The sequence below is a fragment of the Carettochelys insculpta genome, chromosome 3 (assembly GCF_033958435.1).
Source record: "Carettochelys insculpta isolate YL-2023 chromosome 3, ASM3395843v1, whole genome shotgun sequence".
NCBI classification, from domain to species: domain Eukaryota; kingdom Metazoa; phylum Chordata; order Testudines; family Carettochelyidae; genus Carettochelys; species Carettochelys insculpta.
Window position 1 is genome coordinate 51,184,672 of NC_134139.1, and position 26,488 is coordinate 51,211,159.

At 43.7% G+C, this 26,488-nt stretch overlaps 1 protein-coding gene across 1 annotated transcript in view; it reads left to right on the forward strand.

Moving 5' to 3' along the window:
- Nucleotides 1–24,471: 24,471 nt before the first annotated feature.
- PPP1CB (protein phosphatase 1 catalytic subunit beta) overlaps nt 24,472–26,488 on the forward strand; it is a 70,995-nt gene continuing 68,978 nt past the window's right edge. The window contains exon 1 of the mRNA XM_074989818.1: nt 24,472–24,771. Within this exon, the coding sequence (XP_074845919.1) occupies nt 24,720–24,771 (52 nt within the window). The 5' untranslated portion in view covers nt 24,472–24,719. The remainder of the gene's footprint in view (nt 24,772–26,488) is intronic.

Genomic DNA, 26,488 nt, shown 5'->3' on the forward strand with positions numbered 1-26,488 from the left:
ATGCTAGTCTATACACTATCAAAACAAAAAGCAGTCAAGTAGCACTTTAAAGACTAGCAAAATAGTTTATTAGGTGAGCTTTTGTGGGACAGACCCACTTCTTCAGACCATAGCCAGACCAGAACAGACTCAATATTTAAGACACAGAAAACCAAAAACAGTAAGCAAGGAGGACAAATCAGAAAAAGATAATCAAGGTGAGCAAATCAGAGAGTGGAGGGGTGGGTGGGGGAGGTCAAGAATTAGGTTGAGCCAAGTATGCAGACGAGCCCCTATAGTGACTCAAAGTTCCCATCATGATTTAAACCATGTGTTAATGTGCTGAATTTGAATATAAAAGTCAGCTCGTCCACTTCTCTTTCCAAAACTGGCGGGGACTGGATCGCGCACGTGGTCGGGAGCGCGCAAGGGAGCGGCGCGCGCCGGCGCATGCACGGTCCGGCAGAAACTGCTGGAAAGATCCGACCTGCGGCGCCGGGGCGAGCCCAACACCTATCGTGGAGCACCCACGGGGACACTCGAGGAAGAAATATATTTAGTACTCATGAAAATTCTCCAGTTGATGGCTTGACACATCAGCTGTGTGTGGCAGAATCCGTAGTTTGTACAAATTGTCATTGCTCTAGTCAAGTCAGTGAATTTACAATTTACAGTAGCTAAGGATCAGTGTCTGTCTTTTTATCCATCGATCAGCCACAAGCAGAGCAAGCTGACCCTGCATTCCCATTGCATCCCAGCCCTCATTGAAAGTGATTATCTGGAGGATAGAGTTGGAAGAGGTGTTCACTCTCCACGGTTCATTCAGTCCTCAGTGCTTCAGCTAAGACAGAAAACAGACTGACTGAAGTGGCAGTTTTTTCATGTTGTCACCTGTCCACTAGAAAATGGAGTGAGAAGCACCAATTCTCTTTACCACAGCCATCTATCAGTCATCTAGCAACCTTCAGCTGTTATTGTCCTGGCCTGGATTCAAATATTATTAACCTGGCCTGGAGAGAAGTTTGGAATCACATGACTAAGGACAAAAATCATCCAGTCCCTCTTAAAAACACACATTACAATATTAGCTAAATGACAGTGTTGCTTTAACAACACTTCTGTCTGTTCAGGTTCTTCATTCTTATGTCCCCTTTTACAAAATGTACATTCTATCATTTTATTCCCAGAGGTTTCTTCCTGTTCATGTTCTTAGTTCTTGTGTTCCCTTTTAGAAGACATACATTCTCTCGTTACTATGATTATTTATTGTCTCTACCGGGAAATCAAGTTGTGCTCCTGATGAAAAAACTCAAGTGAAAATTTACAGCAAAAGAGAAGGTTTCTGATTTACGGCAATATTGACCAGCACTGATAAGTGGTAAGTATTTGATCAGAGACATACTCACTGTTAGCCTTTCAGGAGTGACAACAAGCAATGGGGTAGGTCTTTTATACAGGTTGAACCTCTCTAATCTGGAATGCTCTTGTCTGGCAACATCCACAATCTGGCATGATTTTAGTTATCCACATGCCTGCTTATTGTGGGTGTGGTCAAGTTTCCTGTGGTTCCACAAAGTTTGTTTACAGCAACCAGTCCAGTGTAGACATAGCCCAAGAAACTGAATGCTGTGGAGCATAGAGCCTTGGGCTAGTGGTGGGGCGAGGAGGGGAGCAGTTGCTGTTACCTTGAACTACAACGCTGGCGTTGTTTGGAAGCTTTCCTTGTACTGCGGGTCACAGGGGACCACAATCAATATGAGGGCCTGATTGTGCCAGATGCTATACAAGCACAGCCTGACAATACCTGCCCCTAAATGAGCCCTAAAACCAAGAAACTGGCCAGTTTGTGGATCAGATCCTATAACATGCTTCTACAATAGTAGATATGTGATTCTATATCATGTCTTAATTCCAGTTTCAATAGCTATGTTTCACCCATTCAAATTCTTCAATACTTTTGACTGGAAACAGTATTCTTCACTTACTGTTCTTATGGGTTCTACACAGCTGTTAAACAGTGCTCAAATACCCTATGTCACCTATTGTAGAAATATCAAACTGTGGTAGATTTAACAGCTGCTGCCTTCCTCCCAGAATTCATTACTATCCAGTAATAGATAGTGGTTTATTTAAATTTCGAAATCCCAGTTTTACTCCCTTTGAAATACATTACAAATTCCTGGAAGCAGGTTCTGGTCCTTAGTTATTAAGGAGAGCTTTGTGCTCCTTGCAGATGAAAGGTGATTATTTTGTGTGCAATATAAAATAAATATATTCTGTGACTGCTTCAGGTTCTACCCCTGGCAAGTGTAAGTCTTCTGTCCTTCATTTTCCAGTGAACAAACAGTTGCATTCTAGAAGGGAACCTAGCAACAATCATGAATGATAATATATGTTTCTACATGTCAACATGCTCTGTAAAGAGGTATTGTTAACTTGACTACAAAAAAATGTAAACAGAGGTTGTTAGTTCAAACAAAGTTTACTGAGACGGCAGCAAAAATAAGATATAATGGGGACAAGCTTGAACTGAGTCCAGGAACTGATCTTAAGCTGACTGACTCTGTCACTGAGTAGCGCAAAAAATTCATACCCCTGAGAGAGACAGTGAAACCAACTTAAGCCTCAGTATGGGTACAGCTAGGTCAATGGAAGAATTATCTGTTGACTTAAGGAAACAAAGAAAACCCTACAGGAATGGAATATCCTCTTCCAGCACTGTAGCAACTGTCTACACTACAGCAGTGAGGCTGTAACACTTGCAGCTAAATGATCAGGAAATCCTAGGTCAAGCTAAAGTAATTTGAATCTCCTGGTTCTCTGGACATGGTATATTTACTACCAACTTGGTTTCTTCAGCCACACTACAAAACTTGCCTGTTTAACTAAGACTATGAAAAATCAAATCAGATGACAATGACTATACAGATAGGTAGCATGATACTGAGTGTGCCTTCCCTGGCCTGTCACTGTTTGTTCCCCCAAGCTCATCAGGCTGACACAAAAGAGTGACCCTAGCCAGCATGTCATTTCATGGCTTTTGACTGCCCTACACATTATATATGTTCTCCAAGACTGCCCCACAGTATCTTGTGCTCAGGTGTTAATATTGCCATGTACAGAATTTTAAACAATGGCTAATAATTTGGTATAGTTCCTCCACAGGAAACCCTCTCATGGTGTTTGATTGGTTAGGCCACAAAAGCTCATCACTGAATAAATCATTTTGTTAGTCTTTAAAGTGCTACATTTCTGCTGTTTTGTTTTCTAAGCAAGTTTGTCTTCTTCAAAAAAGTAATCCCAGATCTCTGTAAGTTTTGAACAAATTTAGACAGAGATCATAGCAACATACTTGGGCTGGAGCAAGAAGGGAAATGTCAAATTTTGGAGGCTAATTTGTTCCCCGGGGGAAAAGAAATGCTTGTGAGAGCACAAATAGGTACATGTGTGCAAAGAAATGGGCAGTGACCTGACATTTAGACCAGGACTAAGTGCTATTTCTGTGCTAGAAAATAAGGTCAGTTCAAAAATGTCAAGCAGGCATGTGAAAAATTCACACCCCCTGAAAGCTGTTGTTTTGCCAACCTAAGTCCCTATTTTGACAGCCCTAAATCAATAGAAGAATTCTTCCATCAACCTAGACACCATCTCCAGGAGATGGATTATCTATACCAACAGGATCGTTCCTCCCATCAGCACAGGTTGTGTCTATGTTGAAGTGTGACAGTGTGGCATTCTAACTGTGGACCTTTCCTGACCTCAGTGGGAGATGGGCAGCACCTAGTTCGGGGATAGGGTCTTGGATGTTGTTTTGTGATAGACTAAGTCAGCATCCATAAAGCAGGGAAGGTGGGAGACAAAGGGTAGATGGAAAAACTAATGTAAAAGAAGTGATTAAATTTTTCATGGGAAAAGCTGTGATTATGTTAATGAAACTTGATTCAAAAATCTTCATCTCTGTAAAGACAGACGGCTTGCCTAAAACACAGAGGTTACTTATTACTCCAGTAGTTAAACAAACACATGTATCGGAGATGTAGCCGTGTTAGTCTGTATCTTCAAAAACAACAAAAAGTCCTGTGACACCTTATAGACTAACAGATGTTTTGCAGCATAAGTTTTCGTAGACAAAGACCCAATTTGTCAGATGCACGAGGGGTGGGGGTGTCAGAGGAGGGTTTAAAGAGGGCAGTCTCAGTAAAGGGGAGGGCCAGAGCTGGCAAGGTCTACTCAGTCAGGGTGGAAATGGCCCATTATTGGTCGTATACATCAAGGCTCCGTCTACACTTAGAGAAAACTTTGAAATGGCCATGCTAATGGCCAAATCAAAGAATACTAATAAGGCACTGAAATGCATATTCAGCGCCTCATTAACACGCCGCCAGCCATGACACTTCGAAATTGCTTCTTTTTGTTCCTCTGCAGATCATCCAGACAGGGGTCCTTTTCAAACGGACCCCACCAACTTCAAAATCCCCTTATTCCTATCAGCAGGTGGGAATAAAGGGATTTTGAAGTTGGCGAGGTCCTTTCAAAAAGAACTCCCATCTGGATGAGCCACATGGGAGCAAAAAGCAGCAATTTTGAAGTGCCGCCGAGGTGCTGAATATTCATTTCAGCACCTCATTAGTATTCTTCCAAATGGCTTTTTCAAAGTTTTCTCTAAGTGTAGATATAGCCCAAGAGAGGAGAAAACAAGTCAGACCAGTCAGGGGGGATGTTGCCCATTGTCAGATTCTAATGTGGAGGTGTGAATATCAAGAGCAGAGAAACTGCTTTTGTAATGGGCCAACCACTCCCAGTCTCTGTTCAATCCTTGGCTGCTGGAGTCAAATTTGCAAATGAATTGCTGCTCTGAAATTTCTCTGCATTTTATTTTTGAGAATTTTTTTGTTGTAGGACTGCTACTTTTAAATCTGTTACTGAGTGTGCAGGGATATTGAAATGTTCTCCTACAGGTTTTTGTATGTTACTGTTCCTGATGTCTGATTTATGTCCATTTATTCTTTTACGCAGAGACTGCCCAGTTTGGCCAATGTAAATTGCAGTGGGGCATTGCTGGCACATGGTGGCATATATTATATTAGTAGATGTGCAGGTGAAAGAGCCCCTGATGGTATGGTTGCTGTTAGGTCCTGTGATGATATTAGTGGCGTAGATATGTGAGCAGAGTTGGCAGAGAGGTTTGTTGCAGGGATTGGTTCCAGGTTTAGAGTTACTGTGGTGTGGTCTATAGTTGCTGGTGAGAATATGTTTGAGGTTGGCAGGCTGTCTGCAGGCGAGGACAGGCCTGCCTCCCAAGGTCTGTGAGAGTGAAGGATCGTTGTCCAGGATGGGTTGCAGATCACTGATGATGTGCTGGGGGGGCTGTATGTGATGTTCAGTGGTGGTCTGTTGTGCCTGTCTTGTAGCAGATGGCTTCTGGGTACACGTCTGGCTCTGTCAATCTGTTTCTTCACTGCCTTAGGTGGGTATTGTAGTTTGAGGAGAGCTTGGTAAAGGTCTGGTAGATTCTTGTCTCTGTCTGAGGGATCGGAGCAAATGTGGTTGTACCTTAGCGCCTGGCTGTACGCAATGGATCGTGTAGAGTGCCCTGGATGGAAGCTGGAGGTGCGTAGATAAGCGTAGCGGTCTGCGGGTTTTTGGTACAGGGCGGTATTTATATGACCATCACTCATTTGCGCAAAATATCAAAAATCAAATGGAAAGAGAAATTTCTAAGCAGCAATTCATTTGCAAATTTGACTTCATCAGCCAAGGATTGAACAGAGAGTGGGTGTGGTTGCCCCTTTACAAAATCAGTTTCTCTGCTCTTGAAGTTCACACCTCCACAGTAGCATATGACAATGGGACACATCCCCCTTGGTGAACTGACTTGTTTTCTCCTCTCTTGATGTTCACAACTCCACATTAACTGCTGATTATGGGCCATTTCCACCTTGACTGAATAGCCCTTGTCAGCTGTGGCCCTTCCCTTTACTGAGACCCCCTCTTTAAATCCTCCTCTGACCCCCCCCCCCAACTCACGCATCTGACAAAGTGGGTCTTTGCCCACGAAAGCTAATGCACCGAAACATGGGCACCCACATGGCCCGACAACATGCTAATATATTTATGGGCGACCTGGAACAATGATTCCTCAGCTCTCGTACCCTATTACCACTCCTGTACTTACGATACATTGATGACATCTTTATGATTTGGACCCATGGTATAGAGACTCAAGAAGAATTCCACAGAGACTTTAACAATCTGTACCCCACCGTCAACTTATGCCTCGACTACTCCACGCGAGAGATACATTTCATAGACACTACAGTACAAATCAACGATGGCCTGATCTTTACCACACTCTACCTGAAACCCACTGGACACTGTACTTACCTACATGCTTCTAGATTCCATCCTGCACACACAACTAGATCCACTGTTTACAGTCAAGGCCTTAGGTACAATTGCATTTGCTCTTATCCTACTGACAGAGACCGAAAACTACAAGATCTTAACCAAATATTTATAAACCTAAATTACCCCACCAGGAGAAATAAAAAAACAAATCAACAGGGCCAGACAAATACCCAGAGACCAGCTACTCCAAGATAGGCCCAAAAAAGCCAAGAACATAACACCACTGGTCATCACCTACAGCACCCAACTCAAACCACTGCAACACATTATTAAACACCTACAACCGATCCGTAATCGGGATGCCACACTCCAGTAGGCCCTAGGTGACAGGCCTATTCTCTCCAGCAGACAACCTGCCGACCTTATGAGGATTCTTACCTATAAGCACAGTCTATGCTTCAGGAACACTAGTCCTGGAACTTTTCCTTGTAACAAAGCCCACTGCCAACTTTGTCCACATATCTATTCTGGAGATACCATCACTGGACCCCTAACCAGGTTATTCACAGAATCACGGGCACATTTTCATGTTCCTCAATTAACATTTATATATGTCATCATGTGCCACCAATGCCCACATGCTTTGTATATTGGACAGACTTCAAACACTCTTAGACAAAGAATTAATGGGCATAAACCAACATAAAAACACCCCTGATTCACAAACTGGTCAGCCACCACTTTAATGGAGTGGGCCGTTCTGTTTAATGACCTGAAAGTTTGCATCTTACTGAAGAGGAATTTTCACAACAATCTTGAAAGAGAGGCTGCTGAACTCTTTTTTTATATTCAAATTTGACACATTAACGCATGATTTGAACCAGGATGGGAATTTTTTAGGTCCTTATGGGGCTCTTTTGCATACTTGGCTTAATCTAATTCTTGACTTCTACCCCCCACCCCCCACTTCTGTCCCTCTACTCTCTGATTTGCTCACCTTGATAATGTTTTTCTGTTTTGTCAACCTTGATTACTATTTTTGGTTCTCTGTGCCTTAAATTGAGTCTGTTCTGGTATGGCTATGGTCTGAAGAAGAGGGTCTGTCCCGTGAAAGCTTATCACCTAATACATTATTTTGTTAGTCTTTGAAGTGCTACTGGACTGCTTTTTTGTTTTGCTCCAAAATATGTTAGTCTATTAGGTGCCACAGGATTTCTTGTTGTTACTGGAGTAAAGTTGCACCATGCAGTTAAACCAACACAACTCTCTGTCTGGATGAACAATGTTGAATTGACACAAAACAAAAAGCAGTCCTGTAGCACCTTAAAGACTAACAATATAATTTATTAGGTAATGAGCTTTGGTGGGATGGATGACTTCTTCAGATCCAGAAATAAATAAAATATAACAATAATAATAAATAATATAATACAATAATATCTAATAATAATTAGTCTTTAAGGTGCTACAGGACTGCTTGTTTGTTTTGTGTTGACACAGACTAACACGGCCACCTCTCTGAGACTGTTCAGTTGGTTTCGCTTGCCTGCGTTAAATATGGCCCATCTTAAAGAACTGTGGAGTTTCGGAAGGGCTCTGGTTGCAGTGAGCTTCTCTTCTGGAGCCCTGAGATCAAACCTTGATGAATAACAATGGCTGAATGGTGTTCTTCTCCCCATCTGTGCACAGGTGAAAGTCAATTTCATTGACAAAGTCAGGTTGAAAGTCCAGTAGTAGGATGGTTCAGTTCAGCTAGCACTGTATCTACCTTCACTGTTCTTGACTTGTAGCTACTACTATATCTGAGCTCTACATTCATTCACCAGTGCATGTGTGCTTGTTTGAGGAGACGGATACAACCCAGACGTTGAAATACCTATTTTGTGCTTTTTCCGTGCTACAACATTTTGGCAAAAGCAGGCAAGAAAAAATATTCTCTTTGAACTAGATCCTGTGGTGATAAGCATCAAATAAATCCATTAAGTGAATGAGCAATTGTTTTGATCAGAAGTAGGAGTCTGTAAATCATCAGAAGAATGACTAACTGGACAAAACTGTCACTGAGGAAAAAGTGAAAATGCGAGGCAGAAAATTAACAAGGAAAAATAAATCTTTTTTCAGACTGACACGAATAAAATGTAACCAATTGCTTCAAGAATAGGCAAGAGATTTCTAAATTTCTGAAACATGATTGCTTTTGAAAAGTCTTGGTAAAGATGTAGAATGGACATGCACAAGGATGGAAAGTATGTAGAATTTTTATTAAGGGGTAGAACTATGCCTGCTGTTTTTCCAGCTGTGACTAAATGCTTTAAAGTTTAATCTCCTAGATGAGAGAGAGCTGATTGTGATCTGAGGATGCTTTTTTTTGTGCACTTGTATTTTGTTCTTTTCAAAAAAGAAGCCATTAATTACTTAATCATCTTTTTGGTCTTCAATAAAATCCAGGCTTTGCCCTGAGCTTTTCTCTGTGAAAGCTATCACAAAGCTTGGAACAAGTTTGCATTTCTTTATTTTTAATAGTATATTTCAATTTTGTGCTCGACCCCCTCCTTCTGTCTTGTCTGTGACCATTGTGAATTAGACAATAAAATATGCTGGTTAGGAGATTTCTCACTGCCTAAGGCTTTCCTATATTGTCATCCAGGAATATTATCAATTGTTTTTTAAATTGTGTGTATGGAGGTAATATATTGCTAGCACACAGACACCAAATGCAGTGCATTTCTTTAAGAAGATCAGTGATCTTTATTGAAATGCCTCTTTTTATATACCCCAAGGCACATTTTGTCAACTTACACCCCTGCTCAGGGCAAGTTGAAATCAAGAAACTTCTCAAAGCCACACTGCTGATAAACATTTGGGAAGGGAAACTCATTCACTGGTACCAAATTTTAAAGCACCGTTTCACTAGGTGTTTACTTCAGCAAGTAGCTCTGGCCAGACAGTGTGATGCTGCCCTTAGGGTTGAGAGAGCTGAATGCATATCACAAAAGTCAGAACTGCTGAATAAATGTCTAGAGTTCTGTGGTGAAACGGCATCTGGGAACATCTCCCTGGGAGAGGGAAGAGACTGTCCTGCCCACTCTGACATGCAGAGAATCAGATGATTTCTTTGCCTCCTAATGGTAAAATCCACTGCTAGGCCTTACCCCGATGCAGCAGTGCTGTATCTGACACACATGAAGGATCCATAATCGAAAGCGGAGGCTGTCCTGCCCTCAGAAAGACTATCAGCCCATTGCAGTGTTTTTTCTGATGATTCAATGCTTATATTTTGTCTTTGAAAGGATAAGTTGTATGTGGGTTGGGGGCTAAGGGTGGAGAGGAGATTGCTTTGGGAGGTTTTTAGCGAGAGCTTTGGTGGATGTGGCTAACTGGACAAAATTATCACAAGTTAATCTCTCCTGTTCATGTAGTTCGAATGTAATTACTTAATAATAGTTAAATTTTCCCATGTTTAGCTACTACACCAAAAACAGCTCCCCCTCCCCCGCTCCTCCCGCCCTCTATGTCAACCCTTATAAAAATCCTGAAAATGTGTTACAATCACATTTCACAGTTTCTGGTAATTAGCTGTCTTCTCTAGATCCATAAACTCTATTCCACCAGAGATGTGTCCCTGAATGTTAAATTTAGGCCAACTGGAGGCACTATCCTTTAATTTAGGAAATTGAAGTTACTAGTACTGTTGCAGAGAGCAAAATTAGTGGGGAAGATGATTAGTGAGCCTTAAACGATAGCATAACCTATAATTACTCAAGTACTACAAATAGTGAATAATTCAAGTCTTAAGAGATTTCAATAGTCTAAGGGGCTGTAGGTTTCCAATTTACATTACCGTTGCTAGGTTTCATCAAGAAACCAGCTGTATAATATAGTAGCAGACAACTTGTGAAGTTGTCAACTGGGATTCAAAATATAAAATTTAAATTAGAAAGCTGCCAGCTCAGGGATACCAAAGCTAACTGGATACTGATATTTGTGTCTTTTAAATACTATATAGCTGCTATCATATGAGTTCAAAACACTTTATAAACACTAATTAAGGCTCCAACATTCCTCAGAGGTTTCTAACTCTTATTTCCCATGTCTAGGTGGGAGAAGGAAGGATTGAAGCACAGATACTTTAAGTGGGTTCCTTAAAGGGTATGTACTGAGTCAGTGAAACTTGGGAGTCCTGCCCAAACCACTAGATCACATTCACCTGCAACCTCAAGGGGTGTTAAGTACCTAAATAACTTTGAGGTTCTATATCTCAGTTACTGCACATAGGCTTGTGCTCAGTTTTAAGCATGCGAGTAGTTCCGATGAGTTAGTGGATCTACTCGCATTCTTGAAACTAAGTATGTACTTAGGTGCTCTTTTGTTGTGGGGCTTGTTTTGGTATGAGAGTATAAATCTTTAACAGTCAAAGGAATGTGGTATATGCTAACTTCTGCCCTTTTGTCACATGCAGCTTTATATTGTAGAAAAGCACTCAGCTTTAGATGTATCTAATATAAATTAGATTAATTGATAATGAAATCAGTGAGCAAATACACAGGAACGATCTTCAAATCTTAATGATCTGTTAAACGTTTATAGATATCAAGTGATGTTATACAATGTAACTTTTAAATTTGGAAGTTAACTTCACGTGATACTTCTTCTGGGCTTAGAACAGAGATCAGCCACCTTTCTGAGGTGGAGTGTTGAAATTTGACCTTTTGACCTCTGTGTGTGGTCCGCATGCCACTGATACTTTTTAAAGTCACTTTTAGTCCTACTTACAACTGCTTCATTAATAATAAATCAAGATGCAGAGATTTATCGTTCAGGTGGTGGCTGGTAGCATTAGCTGATCTTTTCTTAATCCACAGGCGGCATGGTTTTGAGCAAGCCCCCGGCTGCATGGGGTAGGAAGGGCGGGAGCTGAGTTCCTGCCTCATGTACCAATGAAAATTGGCTCATGTGCCACTCTTGACATGTGTGCCAGGGGTTGCTGACCCCAGGCCTAGAATATACATAGAAGCATCATTTCTCATGAGCATGAAGGTTAAAATGTACTTTCATCTTAAAAAATATATCTATTTATCTATCTATCTATATATATATATATAGATATATAAATGTATCTATCTATCTATCTATCTATCTATATATATATAGGCAACATATCTAATCTTCTCTGCTTCAGTGATTAATTTTACTTTGTCTACAGGCAACATTAAATTCCTCGTATCATTTCAGTTATTGAATCTAAAGTGGATTGTTGTCTAAACAGACTAAAAATACTTTGATCTCTTGATTTCAATAGCTAAAAGCATTGCAGCCTGCCTATTAATAAACCAAAGCAGGATCAAGAGATATGGGTAACTATTTCTTTGTTAAATATTTTTTCTAAACATTATATAAACATCTGTGCTCTCTCCCCACTTCCTTGTTATGTCAACTAACAAATTAAGTTTGACACTGAACTACATCAATCATGGAAGTAAATATCTGCTAGTTAATAGCAATACTCCATGCAAACATTGTTTTTTTCCCCACATTATTATATAACTGTACAATAGAAAAATGTAATTCAGACTCTTGAAATGCAGATCATGAAGAAGCTAGACCATTTCAGTAAAAGTGCCTTAAGGTTTTCTATGATTCATAATAGTTTACATACTGTTCTCTGTGTTCCAAAGTTGTGTCTTCTATTCTTTACAGTATAGCTAACTTTTCGCTACAAAGTGATAATGTATATCTAATAGTTTCTGACCTGGTTTGCTGCTGGATTATTATTGTTCACTACAATACCTAAAAGTGTGCTGCACAGGCTTTTAGAATAGAGGCTTTGACTGAAAAGAGAGGAAATAGAAGTTCTTCTCTCTAGCCCTATTTGTAACCAGCAAAGAGGACTGTGATTCAGTAGTCTTGGATTTAATGTCCAACTCAGATGATTTGGACTGCGTGACCTTTCCAGATCTCACTACTTTTTGATATTTTTTCAGTAATGTGTGTGTGTGTGTGTGTGTAAAATTTATGTACCTTTCAGGATTGTAAAGATTAATTATCTACTATTTGTGAAGTTGTGTGAGAAATGCTATATTTGTGAGGAGTGAGTTTTCTGTAAAGCATCAAAACATAACCCACTCCTTCATGCATCTATTACCCCTCACAACTGCCACTGGTTATTGGGTTTGAAGATTGTTTGCAAACCTCTTTAGTGCAGTACAAAATCTGTGAAAGGGAGATCAAAGCCCTCAACTATCTTGCCATGCTATTAAAAATAATGGCTTCACTTTCTGAAGTCATGGCCTGGGCACACAGATGAGAACAGGGCACAAAAGGGATTAAACTAGCAAAGGGTGGTTTAGAACAATACTAAAGAAAACTGTCTGTGGACTCAGAATTGTGACCCACCGTACAATGGTATCTGTATAGGCAACTCCCTTAACCTACCTGGGCCTTATATTTTTCTTATAGGTGGATAAACTAATACTTAACTACCTCATGGGATGTTGGGACATTTGATCAACCATGTTGTATATTAAACACTGTGAAATCAAAGGATGAAAGTTGCTCATGTTGCTAGAGCTTAGTACCCAAGTTTGAAGGATTTCCTTCTGAAGCTCACCAAGTATTTTATTTTTCTGAAACTATAGCTGCTAATGTCAAATGCCAGCAAATTTTCAGGGCATAAACCATCTGTGTTCCCTGAAACTGACTATTGCATTTACATAGGAAAATGAATGCAGACACTTTTTCAGTCCCCACAGCTGTTCCTGAGAGAGAGAGCAAGAACACTTTTCTCTGATTGAAAGGAGTGGTAAATCTGAGTGCCATCTCATGTCAGAGACTTGGTCCAAGGCCAGAAGCATCTGTCTTGTTTTGTTTGAAACTCCCATCCCCCAGCCTGTGTTGGGGAATAATGCAGCAGCAGGTGTCTTTTATTTACGATAACTGGTGAGTAGCTGGACTATTTGGCAAAGAAACTGAGTCTGTATCATAGTCTAATAAAAACTCTCACTGCATTTTTAAATAATCCTGACACTGACAACTGAAGTCATCCGATACACATGTTGTGTGTGACTTACATATGAGCTCTTCACATTTTTAGTAGGGGACTCCCATGACGCTGTATGATCTCTTCAGTGTTGTAAGAGCCAAACTCTCTGGATACATTGGAAATACTGTGATAAGGCCGCAGCAGATGCAGTGATGATTCTAGTATCAGAGAGGTAGCTGTGTTAGTCATGCAGTGATGATTCTAGTACCAGAGAGGTAGCTGTGTTAGTCTGTATCTTCAGAAACAACAAGAAGTCCTTTGGCACTTTATAGACTAAAAGATATTTTGGAGCATTAGCTTTCGTGGACGAAGACCCACTTTATCAGCTGCAGTTGGTCTGATGAAGTGGGTCTTCGCCCACGAAAGCTCATGTTCCAAAATATCTTTTAGTCTACAAAGTGCCACAGGACTTCTTGTTTTTAGTGATGATTCAGTCACTGGCCTTTTCAAATTGAGGCTTACAGATGTGTTGCATTGGAGAGTTAACTCCTCTTCTACCTTTTCTTACCCTTTCATCACTGGTCCTTGAGAGTTGCTACTCTTCATTCTGCAAAGGGCCCACAGCAGTGAATGGAGTGTTAAGACATACTTGGCATGATTGAAAGCAAATTATGTGGTAAATGCAGCAGGAATAAAGGGGTTGTGATAACCTCCTCTACAACAGATAACAGAGTGACTCATGTTGTGGGAATAAATAATAAAAATGTGCCTTTGTTTGAGGATGTCTCTTTTAAACACAACAGGAGAAGCCAATGATAGGGAAGTGTCCTAAACCCAGCTCTTCTCATGGAGTTAAATACCTAAGGCTGGGGACTTCTTCGCTAGCAGTCCACAACTGGGAATCCTCTCTTGGGAGTCAGGTAAGGTAGCTTAGGTGCCCACAGCCATGTCTACACTAGAGACTTATGGGGCAGAATTATACATGCAGCTGTGCCACTTCAAGATCTCCTGCATAGTTGTTCTGTGCCGACAAGAGAAAGCTCGGCTGTCGACACAATTAAACCACCTCCAATGAGTGGCAATAGCTCTGTCTGAGGGAAAGCATCACCTGTTATAGCACTGAGTACACAAGTGCTTACACTGACAAAACTTAGGCAGCATGGGGGAAATATTTTGCACACCACTGCCTGTTGTAAGTTTTGCCAACATAAGTGGTAATGGAGACATGGCCTGAGTCAGGCACCTGTTTCAAAATGGCCACTAAAAAAGGCCATAAGAATATAAAAACAGCCATCCTAGTCTCGGAGTAGTGCTCGACTCAGCGCTCCATCTGTTTGGCTTTGTCAGCGATGACTTCACCAGATTTGGATTTCAGAGGTGCCATCTTGTTCTGGGTGGGTCCTAATGCCTTCTTCATACCCTCGTACATTCCTCTGAGATTACCAAAGTCGGCACAGGTCTGGATGCTGCTGCATAACTGGAGCCAGTGGTTGTTGGCACAGCGCCTGGCTGTCTGCTGTACTGTTCTTCTGGCCTCTCTAAGTGCTTGCTGGGTACTCTGGCTTGGTGAGCGTTTGTACTCCAGGAGTGCAGCGCGCTTCTTTTCAATGACTGGAATCATCTCATCGGAGTTAGCTTCGAACCAGTCGTTCGTGTTTTTAGCTCTTCTTCCAAACACCGACAAGGCCGTGTTGTAAACTGTATCCCTCAGATGTTGCCATTTGGATGTCGCATCGACGCCCCCATGGCCGCTGTGCAGATTTTCCTGGAGGGTCTCTCTGAACTTTTCAGCTTTCTCCGAGTTTGCCATCTTTCTGGCGTCAATGCGGGGCCTTCCAGCAGGTTTACAGCAGTACAGCTTCTTGGGTCTCAGCTTGAGCTTGGAGCAAACTAGCGAGTGATCTGTATCGCAGTCAGCACTGTGATAGCTGCGTGTCAGAAGTATGTTTTTGAGGTTGTTATGCCTAGTGATGACCACATCTAGTTGATGCCAAGATGGCACCTCTGAAATCCAAATCTGGTGAAGTCGTCGCTGACAAAGCCAAACAGATGGAGCTCTGGGTCGAGCACTACTCCGAGCTGTACTCACGCGAGAATGTTGTGGTTGACGCAGCCCTCGATGCCGTCGAGCTCCTACCAGTAATGGACGAACTGGATCAAGAACCGACTGTGGATGAACTGAAGACAGCCATCGACAGCATTGCAGCAGGAAAGGCCCCTGATCAGGATGGTATACCACCAGAGGTAATCAAATGTGCCGCGGACACACTCCTGGAACCCCTGCATGAGCTGCTGTGCCTGTGCTGGAAAGAGGGTGAGGTTCCACAGGATATGCGTGACACTAACATTGTAACGTTGTATAAGAACAAAGGAGACAGAAGCGACTGCAACAACTACTGTGGAATCTCCCTCCTAAGCGTCACTGGTAAACTGTTCGCTCGCGTCATCCTTGGCAGACTCCAGAAGATTGCTGAGAGGGTGTACCCCGAATCGCAGTGCGGATTCCGTGCAGAGAGGTCTACCGTTGACATGGTCTTCTCTCTAAGGCAGCTGCAGGAGAAGTGCAGGGAGCAGAGAAAGCCACTCTACATAGCCTTCATCGACTTGACCAAGGCTTTTGACTTGGTCAGCAGGGATGGTCTGTTCAAACTGCTCCACAAGATAGGCTGTCCTCCACGGTTACTCAAGATGATCCAGTCATTCCATGAAAACATGAGGAACCATCCAATATGACGGCGCATTATCAGATGCTTTCAGAATCAGGAGCGGCGTCAAACAAGGATGCGTGCTTGCTCCGACATTGTTCGGGATCTTCTTCGCACTCCTCCTGAAGCATGCCTTTGGATCTTCAACAGAGGGCATCTTGCTGCACACAAGATCTGATGGGAAACTGTTTAACCTTGCAAGGCTGAGAGCTAAGACTAAGGTGCGAGAAGTCCTCATCAGAGACATGCTGTTCGCAGACGATGCTGCTGTAGTGTCTCTCACAGAAGACCAGCTTCAAAAACTGCTGGATCGGTTCTCCAAAGCGTGCAAGGACTTTGGGCTTACCATCAGCCTAAAGAAGACAAATGTACTTGGTCAAGATGTTTCTGAATCCCCATCAATCAGCATTGACAACTATACGTTAGAGGTTGTCCACGAGTTCGTTTACCTCGGTTCCACCATCACTGACACCCTGTCGTTGGACACTGAGCTAAATAGGAGGATTGGAAAAGTGGCCACAACTCTGTCCAGACTCAGCAAGAGAGTGTGGAATAACAACAAGCTGTACACTCACACCAAAATGCAAGTGTACAGAGCCTGCATCCTCAGCACCCTCCTTCATGGCAGCGAGACTTGGACCCTGTATGCCTGCCAGGAAAAGAGGCTGAACGTCTTCCACTTGCGCTGCCTCAGGCGCATCCTTGGAATATCATGGAAGGACAGAGTTACCAACACAGCTGTCCTCGAGCAAGCTGGAATCCCAACCAGGCACACCCTCCTCAGGCAGCGTCAGCTCCGCTGGCTTGGCCACGTCCACAGGATGAACGATGGAAGGATTCCAAAAGACATCATGTATGGTGAGCCAGCGTCTGGCAAAAGACCCCCCGGACGCCCCCAGTTGCGTTACAAAGATGTCTGCAAGAGAGACCTCAGAGAGGTAGACATCGAGCTGGACAACTGGGAAGAACTAGCAGACGACCGCAGCAGATGGAGGCAGGGGTTACACAAGGGCCTTCAGAAGGGCGAGTTGAAGATCAGACAGCTAGCAGAGGAGAAGCGAGCATACAGAAAGCACAATAAGGACTTGCCAGACACCCACTGCATCTGCAAGAGATGCAGCAAGGACTGTCACTCTCGTGTGGGTCTTTATAGTCACAATAGACGCTGTAAATGAAGTCTTAAATTGAAACTTTAAAGGGCGCGATCCATAGTCTGTGCAGACTGAAGGATGCCTACTACATCCTAGGTCAGACCAAAGGTCCATCTAGCCCCGTATACTGTCTTCCAACATAGGCCAGTGCCAGATGTCCCAGAGGAAGTTAACAGAATGTCATCTATTTCTAGTCTCTGACAAACACAGGCTAGGGACACCATTCCTACCCAATCCTGGCTAATAGCCATCAATGGACCTAACCTCCATGAACTTATCTAGGCCAAAGGAGGAGATGGTGTGCTCCTGCAGCCACTGCCATCAGCCATATAACTTTTATCACAGAGGTTAGCTTAAGGGATGTGGGAAACCTAAGTTCCATTTCCCCCTTTTTCTGATTGGGAGCAGGGGTCTCTTCCCAGGAACAGAATCCAGAAATGTCAGTCCTAAACAACTGTTCTAAGCACTATGATGCCTCTTTAGCTCTTTGTGGGTAACAGGACAATGTAGGTAAAATATTTACAATTTTTTCTCCTGTAGTATTTTAAAAGATTGCCTCTAAATTCTGTAATCTCATGTAAGGTGTGATTTCAGAAAGAGAGTGTGATATAGAGCAGGGCCATCCTTATCCATATGCAGCTGCATAGGGTACCACTGGGTCTTAATGTCTACCAGCTCAGCTTTTCCTATCCTTGTTCTGTGGCTCTGCTTTCTCCAGAGAGGATGTAGTTAACTTAAAAGTTAAAAAGCCTTCCAGAGCTATTAGCAGAACACTGAACCTATGAAAGAGCCAATCAAACGATAGTGAAGCCATTTAACAGGTATTTGGCAACCCCAGGTATATATTGTCAGTTTCTGAATTTACTGTGTTAGTCTACAGGACTTTAGTTTAAAATATGATTTTAATGTGTTGCTGAAGATTACAAAATCTCATTTCTTAAAAAAAAAAATTCCCCCTCCCCCAGCTGCCCTTGGGCATATTTATTGTTTTGTGCTCCATAAATCCCAGAGACCTATAAATTCTAAGGGCGGCCCAGTATAGGGTATTCTGCAGTCCATCAAAACAATTCACTAATAGCTCTCTATTAATAAAAAACAGACGGGCTAGGGAAGTTTTAGGAGTGTGAAGGGAGATGGAAGTGGGAATACAGCTAGGGGGACAGCAATGTTTTACAGAAAGCCAAGTTTCATGTACCACTTTGTCTAAAATACTACAATGGCAAAAGGTGCTAATGGTCACTGATATTTGAGCACCACACAGGATGTAATGGTCTGTAAAGGAAGTTAATGCCATGTAGTGACTGCAGTCAAAGAGTCTTATATATGGATTAGAGGAATCTACTTTGCCTCGGTATTTAGCTTCTTAATGTCCTTTCTGTTGCAGAGCAGATACACAAAAAGATTAATGATCGGGGCATCCTTCCGAACCATTTGGCATAATTGGGCATTGTCCCAGTCCAGATAAAAAGTACAGGGGTTTGGGGGGTAGAAGGGAAAGTAAGAAGCAGGTGAGTGGGCAGCTCTTTGGGTAAGCATTTGCATCTGTTTTGAAGTTTGTGTTTACCCCAGGCAGAGCGAGAAGCACAAAGCAGGTGTTTCATTCTCGGACAGGGAAGGATACTGTATCTGAGGTTTCTGCAAAAGGCAATATCTGTCTGCAGTTTGTTATTAAGTCTGTTCAAGGAAACAGTAATTCATTACATAGCATTAAAAGAAAGCAACTGAGGCTGCATCACTGATTTGTTCTCCGAACAGGAAACTGGTACCCAAAGTACTCAAAAATCTCCTTTTTTCAATGAAGGGGAAACTATAGTTAATCTCTTCAGAGTTTTCAACCAGCATGTAGAATGCTGTATATCTTTATAAGGCAGACAATAACAATGGGGTTAGGGAACAGTACCCCTAAAGCTGATACCTTTCAAGTAGCAGCTGTGGTGGCTAAATAAAGACTTAGAGTGCTTGATCTTGAGGTGATAATTGCTGTGTCAATGAGACAGTGACTGACTGGATGAACCAGTGTAATGATGCAGATGACTAGAAGCAGTTTGAGATGTTGAAACAATGCTATGAAGCTGGGAATGGGGTCAGTTTCACATTATTGACAATAATGTGGTATTTATAGTGTGCAGAGGACAGTATTAGGGGGCATTATCTCCCCCTGCATCCTCTTTTGTACATCTTCTTTAAAGCTTGCATCTTTTGTAAGCTTATAAATTCCCAAGTGCACCATTGCACAAATATGATACTACAGGGAAGCTTGCTGACTGGAATGGAGAAGCATGAGGAGAAGAGCTGTCTAGGGATGATGGTAATGAAGATGAGAGAGAGAGAACAGGAAGCAAAGAGAAGTGTGAGATCAACAAACAAAATTTCAAAATAAGAGAAAATGAACAAATGTGCTGATGTAATTTCCCATTTGACCTTCTCCCATCAGCAGGTGTTTTACGTAGAAGGAGGAGCTGAGCATGGTACCCGTACAAGTTGAACCTCTTTAGTCTGGCACCCTTGGGACCTGACCAGTGCCAAATGAGAGAATTTGTGAGACTATGGGAGGTCATTATTGTCCAGCAGTATTACCAACACTTCCACTGGTTCCTGGGCTCTGAGATGACATTTAGGGGTAAATTACAGCTAAATAACAGCACAGGACACTGAGAGCTGGGACTGGTGGTGTCAACAAACTTGATGGAACCACAGCAAACTTGGTCACACCCATGATAAGTGGTCATCTGGCTAATTAAAATCATGCCAGATTACAGATGTTGCTGGATGAGAGAGTGCCAGATTAGAGAGGTTCAACCTGTACTTTGCATACATGCGTGGCAGAGGTGGACATCATCTTGATCAGTGAGAGTTAGGGTTGTATTAGCTGTACTTGTGGGGGTGTTTTCTTTCGTATTTGTTTTTTTCTGTTGTATCTTTAACCAAAATTAATCAAATTTAATGGTATGCAAAGTGAACTCTGTGATTCATATATTTTTGGCATATTCCTGTTTAATTTTAAATGGTGCATCAAAGTTACAAAGTTAGAGTTAAATAACTTTATTGTCTAAAATTAAAAATGTTTCATTGTACTGTGTAATGAATACATAAAATTCTAGCTTTCACCTCCGTGAATTTAATTTCCTTAACTGAGGCATAATATCATCAGACAATTATTTTCTTTCATAAAGTAGATTAATTTATCTTCTCTTTAAGGGTCTTTTTTAAGAGTCATTTTTGAGTCCTCAGTGGCTGTGTCTACACTACAAAATATCTTCAAAGTTGCTTATTTCGAAGTATAACTTTGAAGTAAAGCATCTACACATAAAAAGCACCCTGGCTTACTCTGAAGTAGGCTTCCCCCTAATTTGAAGTAAAATGTCTACACAGAATTAGCCCCTACTTCAAAGTAAGGGGCCAGGAAATAATGCAGGCATAGGGTCAAATGGCTGACCAGCCCTTCTGGGCTCACAGCCAGCTGACACCCTTTAAAGGCCCATCCCACCACCCGCACCCTGTGGGCGCTCAAAGCTGCCAGGCTGCGGACAGCAGCAGAGCATGTGCTAGGGAGAAGAGCTGCACACCATGCCCGCTCCCACCCTCCCTGACCACGATGTCCTCTCTACTCTGGCCAGCCTGCTGGGAGGTAAGGAAGACACATCCATGAACGCCTGACCAGGAGGCTCCCCTGCCCAGTAGCCCCCTCCCCAGGGCGGATCCATGGTCGGGGCTGGACTTACCTTGATCAGCACTGCTCCGACAGTGGCCTTGCTGACGCTGAATTGGTGGCTGACCAGTGCGATGGCCACCCTCGTAACCAACCAGGCTTGGGCTCCCCAGAAACAAGGCTGCACCCAGAACGCGAGTGCTACATTTGGTTTATTGAAAGTGTGACACCCGTGACTGGAGCCCCGGAAACGCCACAGTCACCAGTGGGGGAAAACCTGACGCGTCAGAACTTCGCTCTGGGGAGAGGCTCTGTAACAGGCCTCCTAATGCTAACTAAAAAGCTTAAACTCATTTACATAAGATTGCTTAAAATTGCCTGTGCATTACTCTTACTGTCTCTTGTGGCCTACTACCAGCATAGCCTTGAAGTTTTGGCAAGCGTACTTTGTTTTGCAGCTGTTCACCTTGCACAGACTGGTCTGTTTGGAATTCTCCTGAGGATTCACAGAGGGGTCGGACTGCACTCTCGACCATTTACAATGTCTTCTCGCACCCTACAACCCTCTTCCACACTGACACAGCTGGGTCACCCACATGGGACCCCGCCTGCAGGCCCTGGCCAGAGCCCTGCTGCCCCTCCCCTGGGTCCCCCGATCCAGCGCCAGTGGGCCTTCGCCACCAGCACTGAGAGGTGGGACCAGCTTGTGCTGGAAGACTGGGACGATCAGTGGTGGCTGAGGAACCTCAGGATGACCCACCAGACATTCGAGGACCTCTGCTACTGGCTCACCCCAGTCCTCCAGCACTGGGACACACATATGGAGTCAGTACTCCTGGCGCAGAAGAGGATGGCCATCACACTATGGAGGCTGGCCGCCACCAACTGAGCATCGGCAAGGCCACCGTCAGAGCGGTGCTGATCAAGGTAAGCAGTGCTGATCCAGCCCCCACCATGGACCCACCCTGGGGAGGGGGCTGCTGGGCTGGGAGCCCTTGGTGGGCAGGGAAGCCTCCTGGTTAGGTATTCATGGATGTGTCTTCCGTCCTCCTCTCCCCCTGCAGGTCATCTGAGCCATCACCACAGTGCTCCTGCAGTGTGTCGTGACCCTGGCAGACCTGGACACTGCCTTCACTGGGTTTGCACACCTGGGCTTCCCCAATTGTTTCAGAGCCCTGGACGGGATGCATGTGGCAATTCAGGCACTGGACCACAGCAGAGGACACCTACATTAACAGGAAGGGGTACCACTTGGTGGTACTCCAAGCCTTGGTGGACAAGAGGGGCCGTTTCCTGGACATGTGTATGGGGTGGCTGGGCAGGGCCCATGATGCCCGGGAGTTCTGGAATCCGTGGCTGATGACAGATGCAGGAGGGCACGTATGTCCACCTGTGGGAGCTCCTGTTTGGGGACATCACACTGTTTGACCCAGGGCAGCATCATTTGCTACCTTTTGGAGTTTGTGCTGTAAAATGATTTGGATCCGTACCACAATGCAATGTAACTACATAACTCCATCCTGTTGCCAGACAACATTCTATCACTGTGCAACATCACACCACAGCACAGTCTTGTAATGGCTTTCAGTGCAGTTGAGTAATATGGGACTGATCTGCTGACACTGGGGTGACACTTTAAAGACCAGGATGAATAGCATATCCACTATACTGAGCAGTGGTGAACGCTCTCTTTTGAAAAGCTGAATAATTAATTTTTCCTAATTGGACATAAATTTCCAAGGGTCATTTAGCTCTTGATTACTTATGGAAAAGACTGAAAAAGAAGGGAGTTTGTACAAGCATATACACTTTTAGCAGATGAGGTGGAATTACACTTTGGTGTTAGTCTCCAAATGTGAATATAAAGTCAAAATCTGAGGTTTTTTATATTTTACTATATCCACTGAAACTTTTTAAGTCTGCACGTTTGGAAAGAGCTTTCTCAGCTGAGTTGCTGGGCCTACTGTCGACTCTCACATAGCATCATTCAGGAACTTTTAAAGTTTTCATACTCCTTTTTCCTTGATTGTTACTTGATTTTCAGGAACTCATTTTCATGTAAGGTTACATGGTCTGTATGGACCTAGGCAAAAATTCAGAATTCAGTTCCTTGAGCTAGGAATCTAAATCCATGGTATCCAAGTGGCCTGATTTTTCTAGAGCAGCTGCAGTTTGCACTGCAATTGACCAGCAGCTCTATTTCAGCAGCTAGTTGAACATGTTACCCGATTCCTGAATATTGTTAACAGCTTCTTTCAAAAGCAAAATCTGCGTATGCCAAAATGGTTAAGAAGTAATATTGGCAAATATTTCAGTGATGAGATTAACACTACATTTAAGTTCACCTTCACACTGGAGCATAAACTGCCCCATACCAGCTAGCAAATTGTCTCTTGCAGCTGCCTGAGAGCCTGTTTGCAGTGAGCCTGACCTGCTCATTATGATGGGCCAGTTTGTTTAAAAAGTGGGAGCACTGACAGATGCGTGTTCAGCAGGAAGATGGCTGATGGGAGACCCTATTGGCAAAATGTGTGAGTAGAGAGCAGCAGGTAGAGTTGCCAACCCACAGAATTTCACTTACAGAAAAAGTGGGAAAAATTTACTGACAAATTTTTTATGGATATGTTTATACTACACTAAGACAACATAAATGGCCAAAAGTGAAAAGTAATCCCTGTCATTCATACATCACAAGAACAATAAGCTATTTAACTCACTTTCATTTTGTCATGTTGCCAATGTGCTGAGGCTAACTCAGTGGGATTGTGTGGATGATAACATCACATGGATCATGTGATTCATGTTACAACACCTCAACCATTGAGCTAAACAACTAAAACGTCCAATTTCTGTTGCTCTGCAGTAGAATGGCTGAAGCAGCACAGAAAAAAAATGAATTGCTGGAGCATAATTGCAGTTTTTTTTTTAATTTTACTGCACTTTTACAAAATTTACGGACACCTAAATTATTTTATGGATGTTACGGACATGTCTGATTTCGGCTAACTTTCTACAGCCCATCCGTAAGTGTACTGATGGCTGGCAACCCTGGTGGTAGGTGCCCTCTCTTCTCCAAGCAGGGTGCTTAGTAACTTATTTTTTAATGAAAATGGCTTTTCTCCAAACACGTTTCCAGGAACTTGACCTTCCAGCATAGCAGAAACTGATGTGACAGAGGATCTGCTCACTAAACTGCTAACGGCGGGGCTCGAGGCAGTGACTGACCCAAACCGCATCACCCCACACGTACGGGGGGGGGCTGGGGCTGGGAGGCCTTGCTAGTCCCGCCCTCCGTATAAACCCGAGGGGCGCTGATCAGCCGCCCAAGAGCACGACGGGATGGAGTGAGCCCAGGCAGACTCCACCTGGCAAAGCCTGGCTGAGGGATGCCCGACAGGCCCCCAGCTACCCGTGCGAGTGACGAAGGCGCTTCTCAGACGACAGGACGCCCTGGCAAACCTTCCCTCGCTGCCTGGCCCCATGACTTACTGGGAGCGGGGAAAGGGAGATCAACTGGAGCGCGTGCGCACCTCGAGGAGGGATTGACGTGCCGCGAGAACACCCAATTGCGCCTGCGCTGTTGTTCATCGCGCCGGGCGGAGGGAACGTTGGGCTTAGAGGAGTCTCTTGCGCCTGTGCAGTTGGTGCGGCTCGGGAGCGAAGCCGTGAAGTCGGCGCATGCGCAGTGGTTGGTGGCGGTCCGGTCTCTGAGGCGGGGAGGAGGCGCGGGTTTGGTCTCTCCTCCATTAAACGGAGCGGGACCGGGCCTGGCGCTTTCGGGTGCCAGCTCGGCAGAAGCAGAGCGCCCGGCGGCATTGCTGCGCCGAGTCGCCGCCGCCGCTCCTCGTCTGTGAAGCGCTCTCCGCCGCGCCTTCTCCCCGCTCGGGACTGAGTCCGGTGGCCACAAAATGGCGGATGGGGAGCTGAATGTGGACAGCCTCATCACCCGGCTGCTGGAAGGTGAGCGAGCCTCATTCTCTGGCACGCGCGCACAGGAGGGGAGGCGAGCGAACAGGGACCCCCCCCCCTCCGCCCCCGCGCGCGAGCACACGGAGAACAAGGGGTAGGGCGCGATCCCGCGCGTGTACACTCGCTGAAGTGGGGAGGGGGCGGCGGGATCCTCTCTCCCCCCCCCCCCCCCCCCCGCCACAGGTGGGTAGGGATAAAGTTGCAGCCTCCTTCTTCTCCCTTCGCCCACGCAGCAGGAGATCGGCGTGAGGCCATTGTCCGTTGCGGGGGTGGAGGGCGAGCAGCAGTGAAGGAAGGGCGGGGAGGCGATTACTCCCGCCGTAGTAGGGTTTGTAAGCTGTCAGAGATGCGGTGGGGTGGGGGGCGGGAGAGAGATCTTGTCCATACTTCCCTGTTGCTGAAGGGCTGGGGGATACAGGTGATGACCTGGGTGCACTGTCTGCTTCGCCCTCTCAGTGCTTTGTTAAATGATAGGAGACTAATGCTTTGAAACATCGTATCTTTTGCATCAATATGCGGAAGACGGATGGGCGTGTGTGAGCGCGCGTGCCGGTGCGGGTCTGTGCAATGTGAGCATTGGTCTGCTGTAGAGAGAATAAGCAGTAAGGGGGTTAACATGCCTTTTATTAGTATTACCAACGATATATTTTTTAAGGTAAGAGAAAGTTGACCAACTTCCTGTTTTCCAAGGAGTGTGATACCACTTACGACGTCCTCCTAATCCTGATCTTGGACAGTGCCATTCTAGTTTTCCTTGCCTCCTTTCTGATCACCCCGAACAAATATCTGGTGAGGGAAGAAACTCTGTGTAGTTTTTAAAATGGATGCAATGCCTGAATTTGGATCTGTTTGAGAGTGGGAACTGTTAGCCTGGAAGAGAGAAACAGGAGTTTAATAATTCTGTTTTGAATTTGCATAGACTCTAATTTTTGGGTGGTATCAGTTTAACGGCTTTGGTTACCTAACATAATGTATAAATTTGTAAACCTCATACTGTAGTCATTCCTTTGTCCTGCTGAAGGTGAAACAACAGGAAAGTTTTACTAGGATGTTGTTGAATGTATAATAAGCAACACTTAAAGAGTAACAAAATGTAAATGTCCTGTTCTTTGTCACTTGTTAGGTTAGTATGCCTGTATTTAAAGTATCCAGTATAATATGAGGACTTGCAGGCACTTGTATTTCATGAGAAATACAGGTTGATGTTTTCTGTTTAGAATGAGTTAAGAGTTCATCTCTGTGAGTGACTTGAAGCTTGAAACGTTGCTAACAAATTTAAACAAGACGCTTTTACAAATGAATTTTGTCTTCTGTTTTATTTTTATTCTGTGATAGACTCATTTGTGCCCTAGTCAACATTCCCTTTCCATCATAAACTCAACTTTCAGGGCTCAAATACTTTTTGGCTCAAATTGTCATCTGGGGGTTGCACTTTTTAATGTTTTTTAGTTGTTTTCACTTTATAGAGTTGTGATTTTTAAAACTTACCTTGGTGTTTAGGCCTGCTTGTTGCCGTGTATCTTAGTGTTAGCCTATTAAGACGATAAAAACTTGTTCGATATTCAGTAATTGTTTTTATCCGATGTGCGTGCATAACTATATTAAAATAGTTGATGTTTTTCCAGGGTGTAGTGACTGTTAGTCATAGGTCACTGCCACCTTGTAGATAACTTAGATTCACAGTCGTGACTGCAAAGGGAAAATTTTG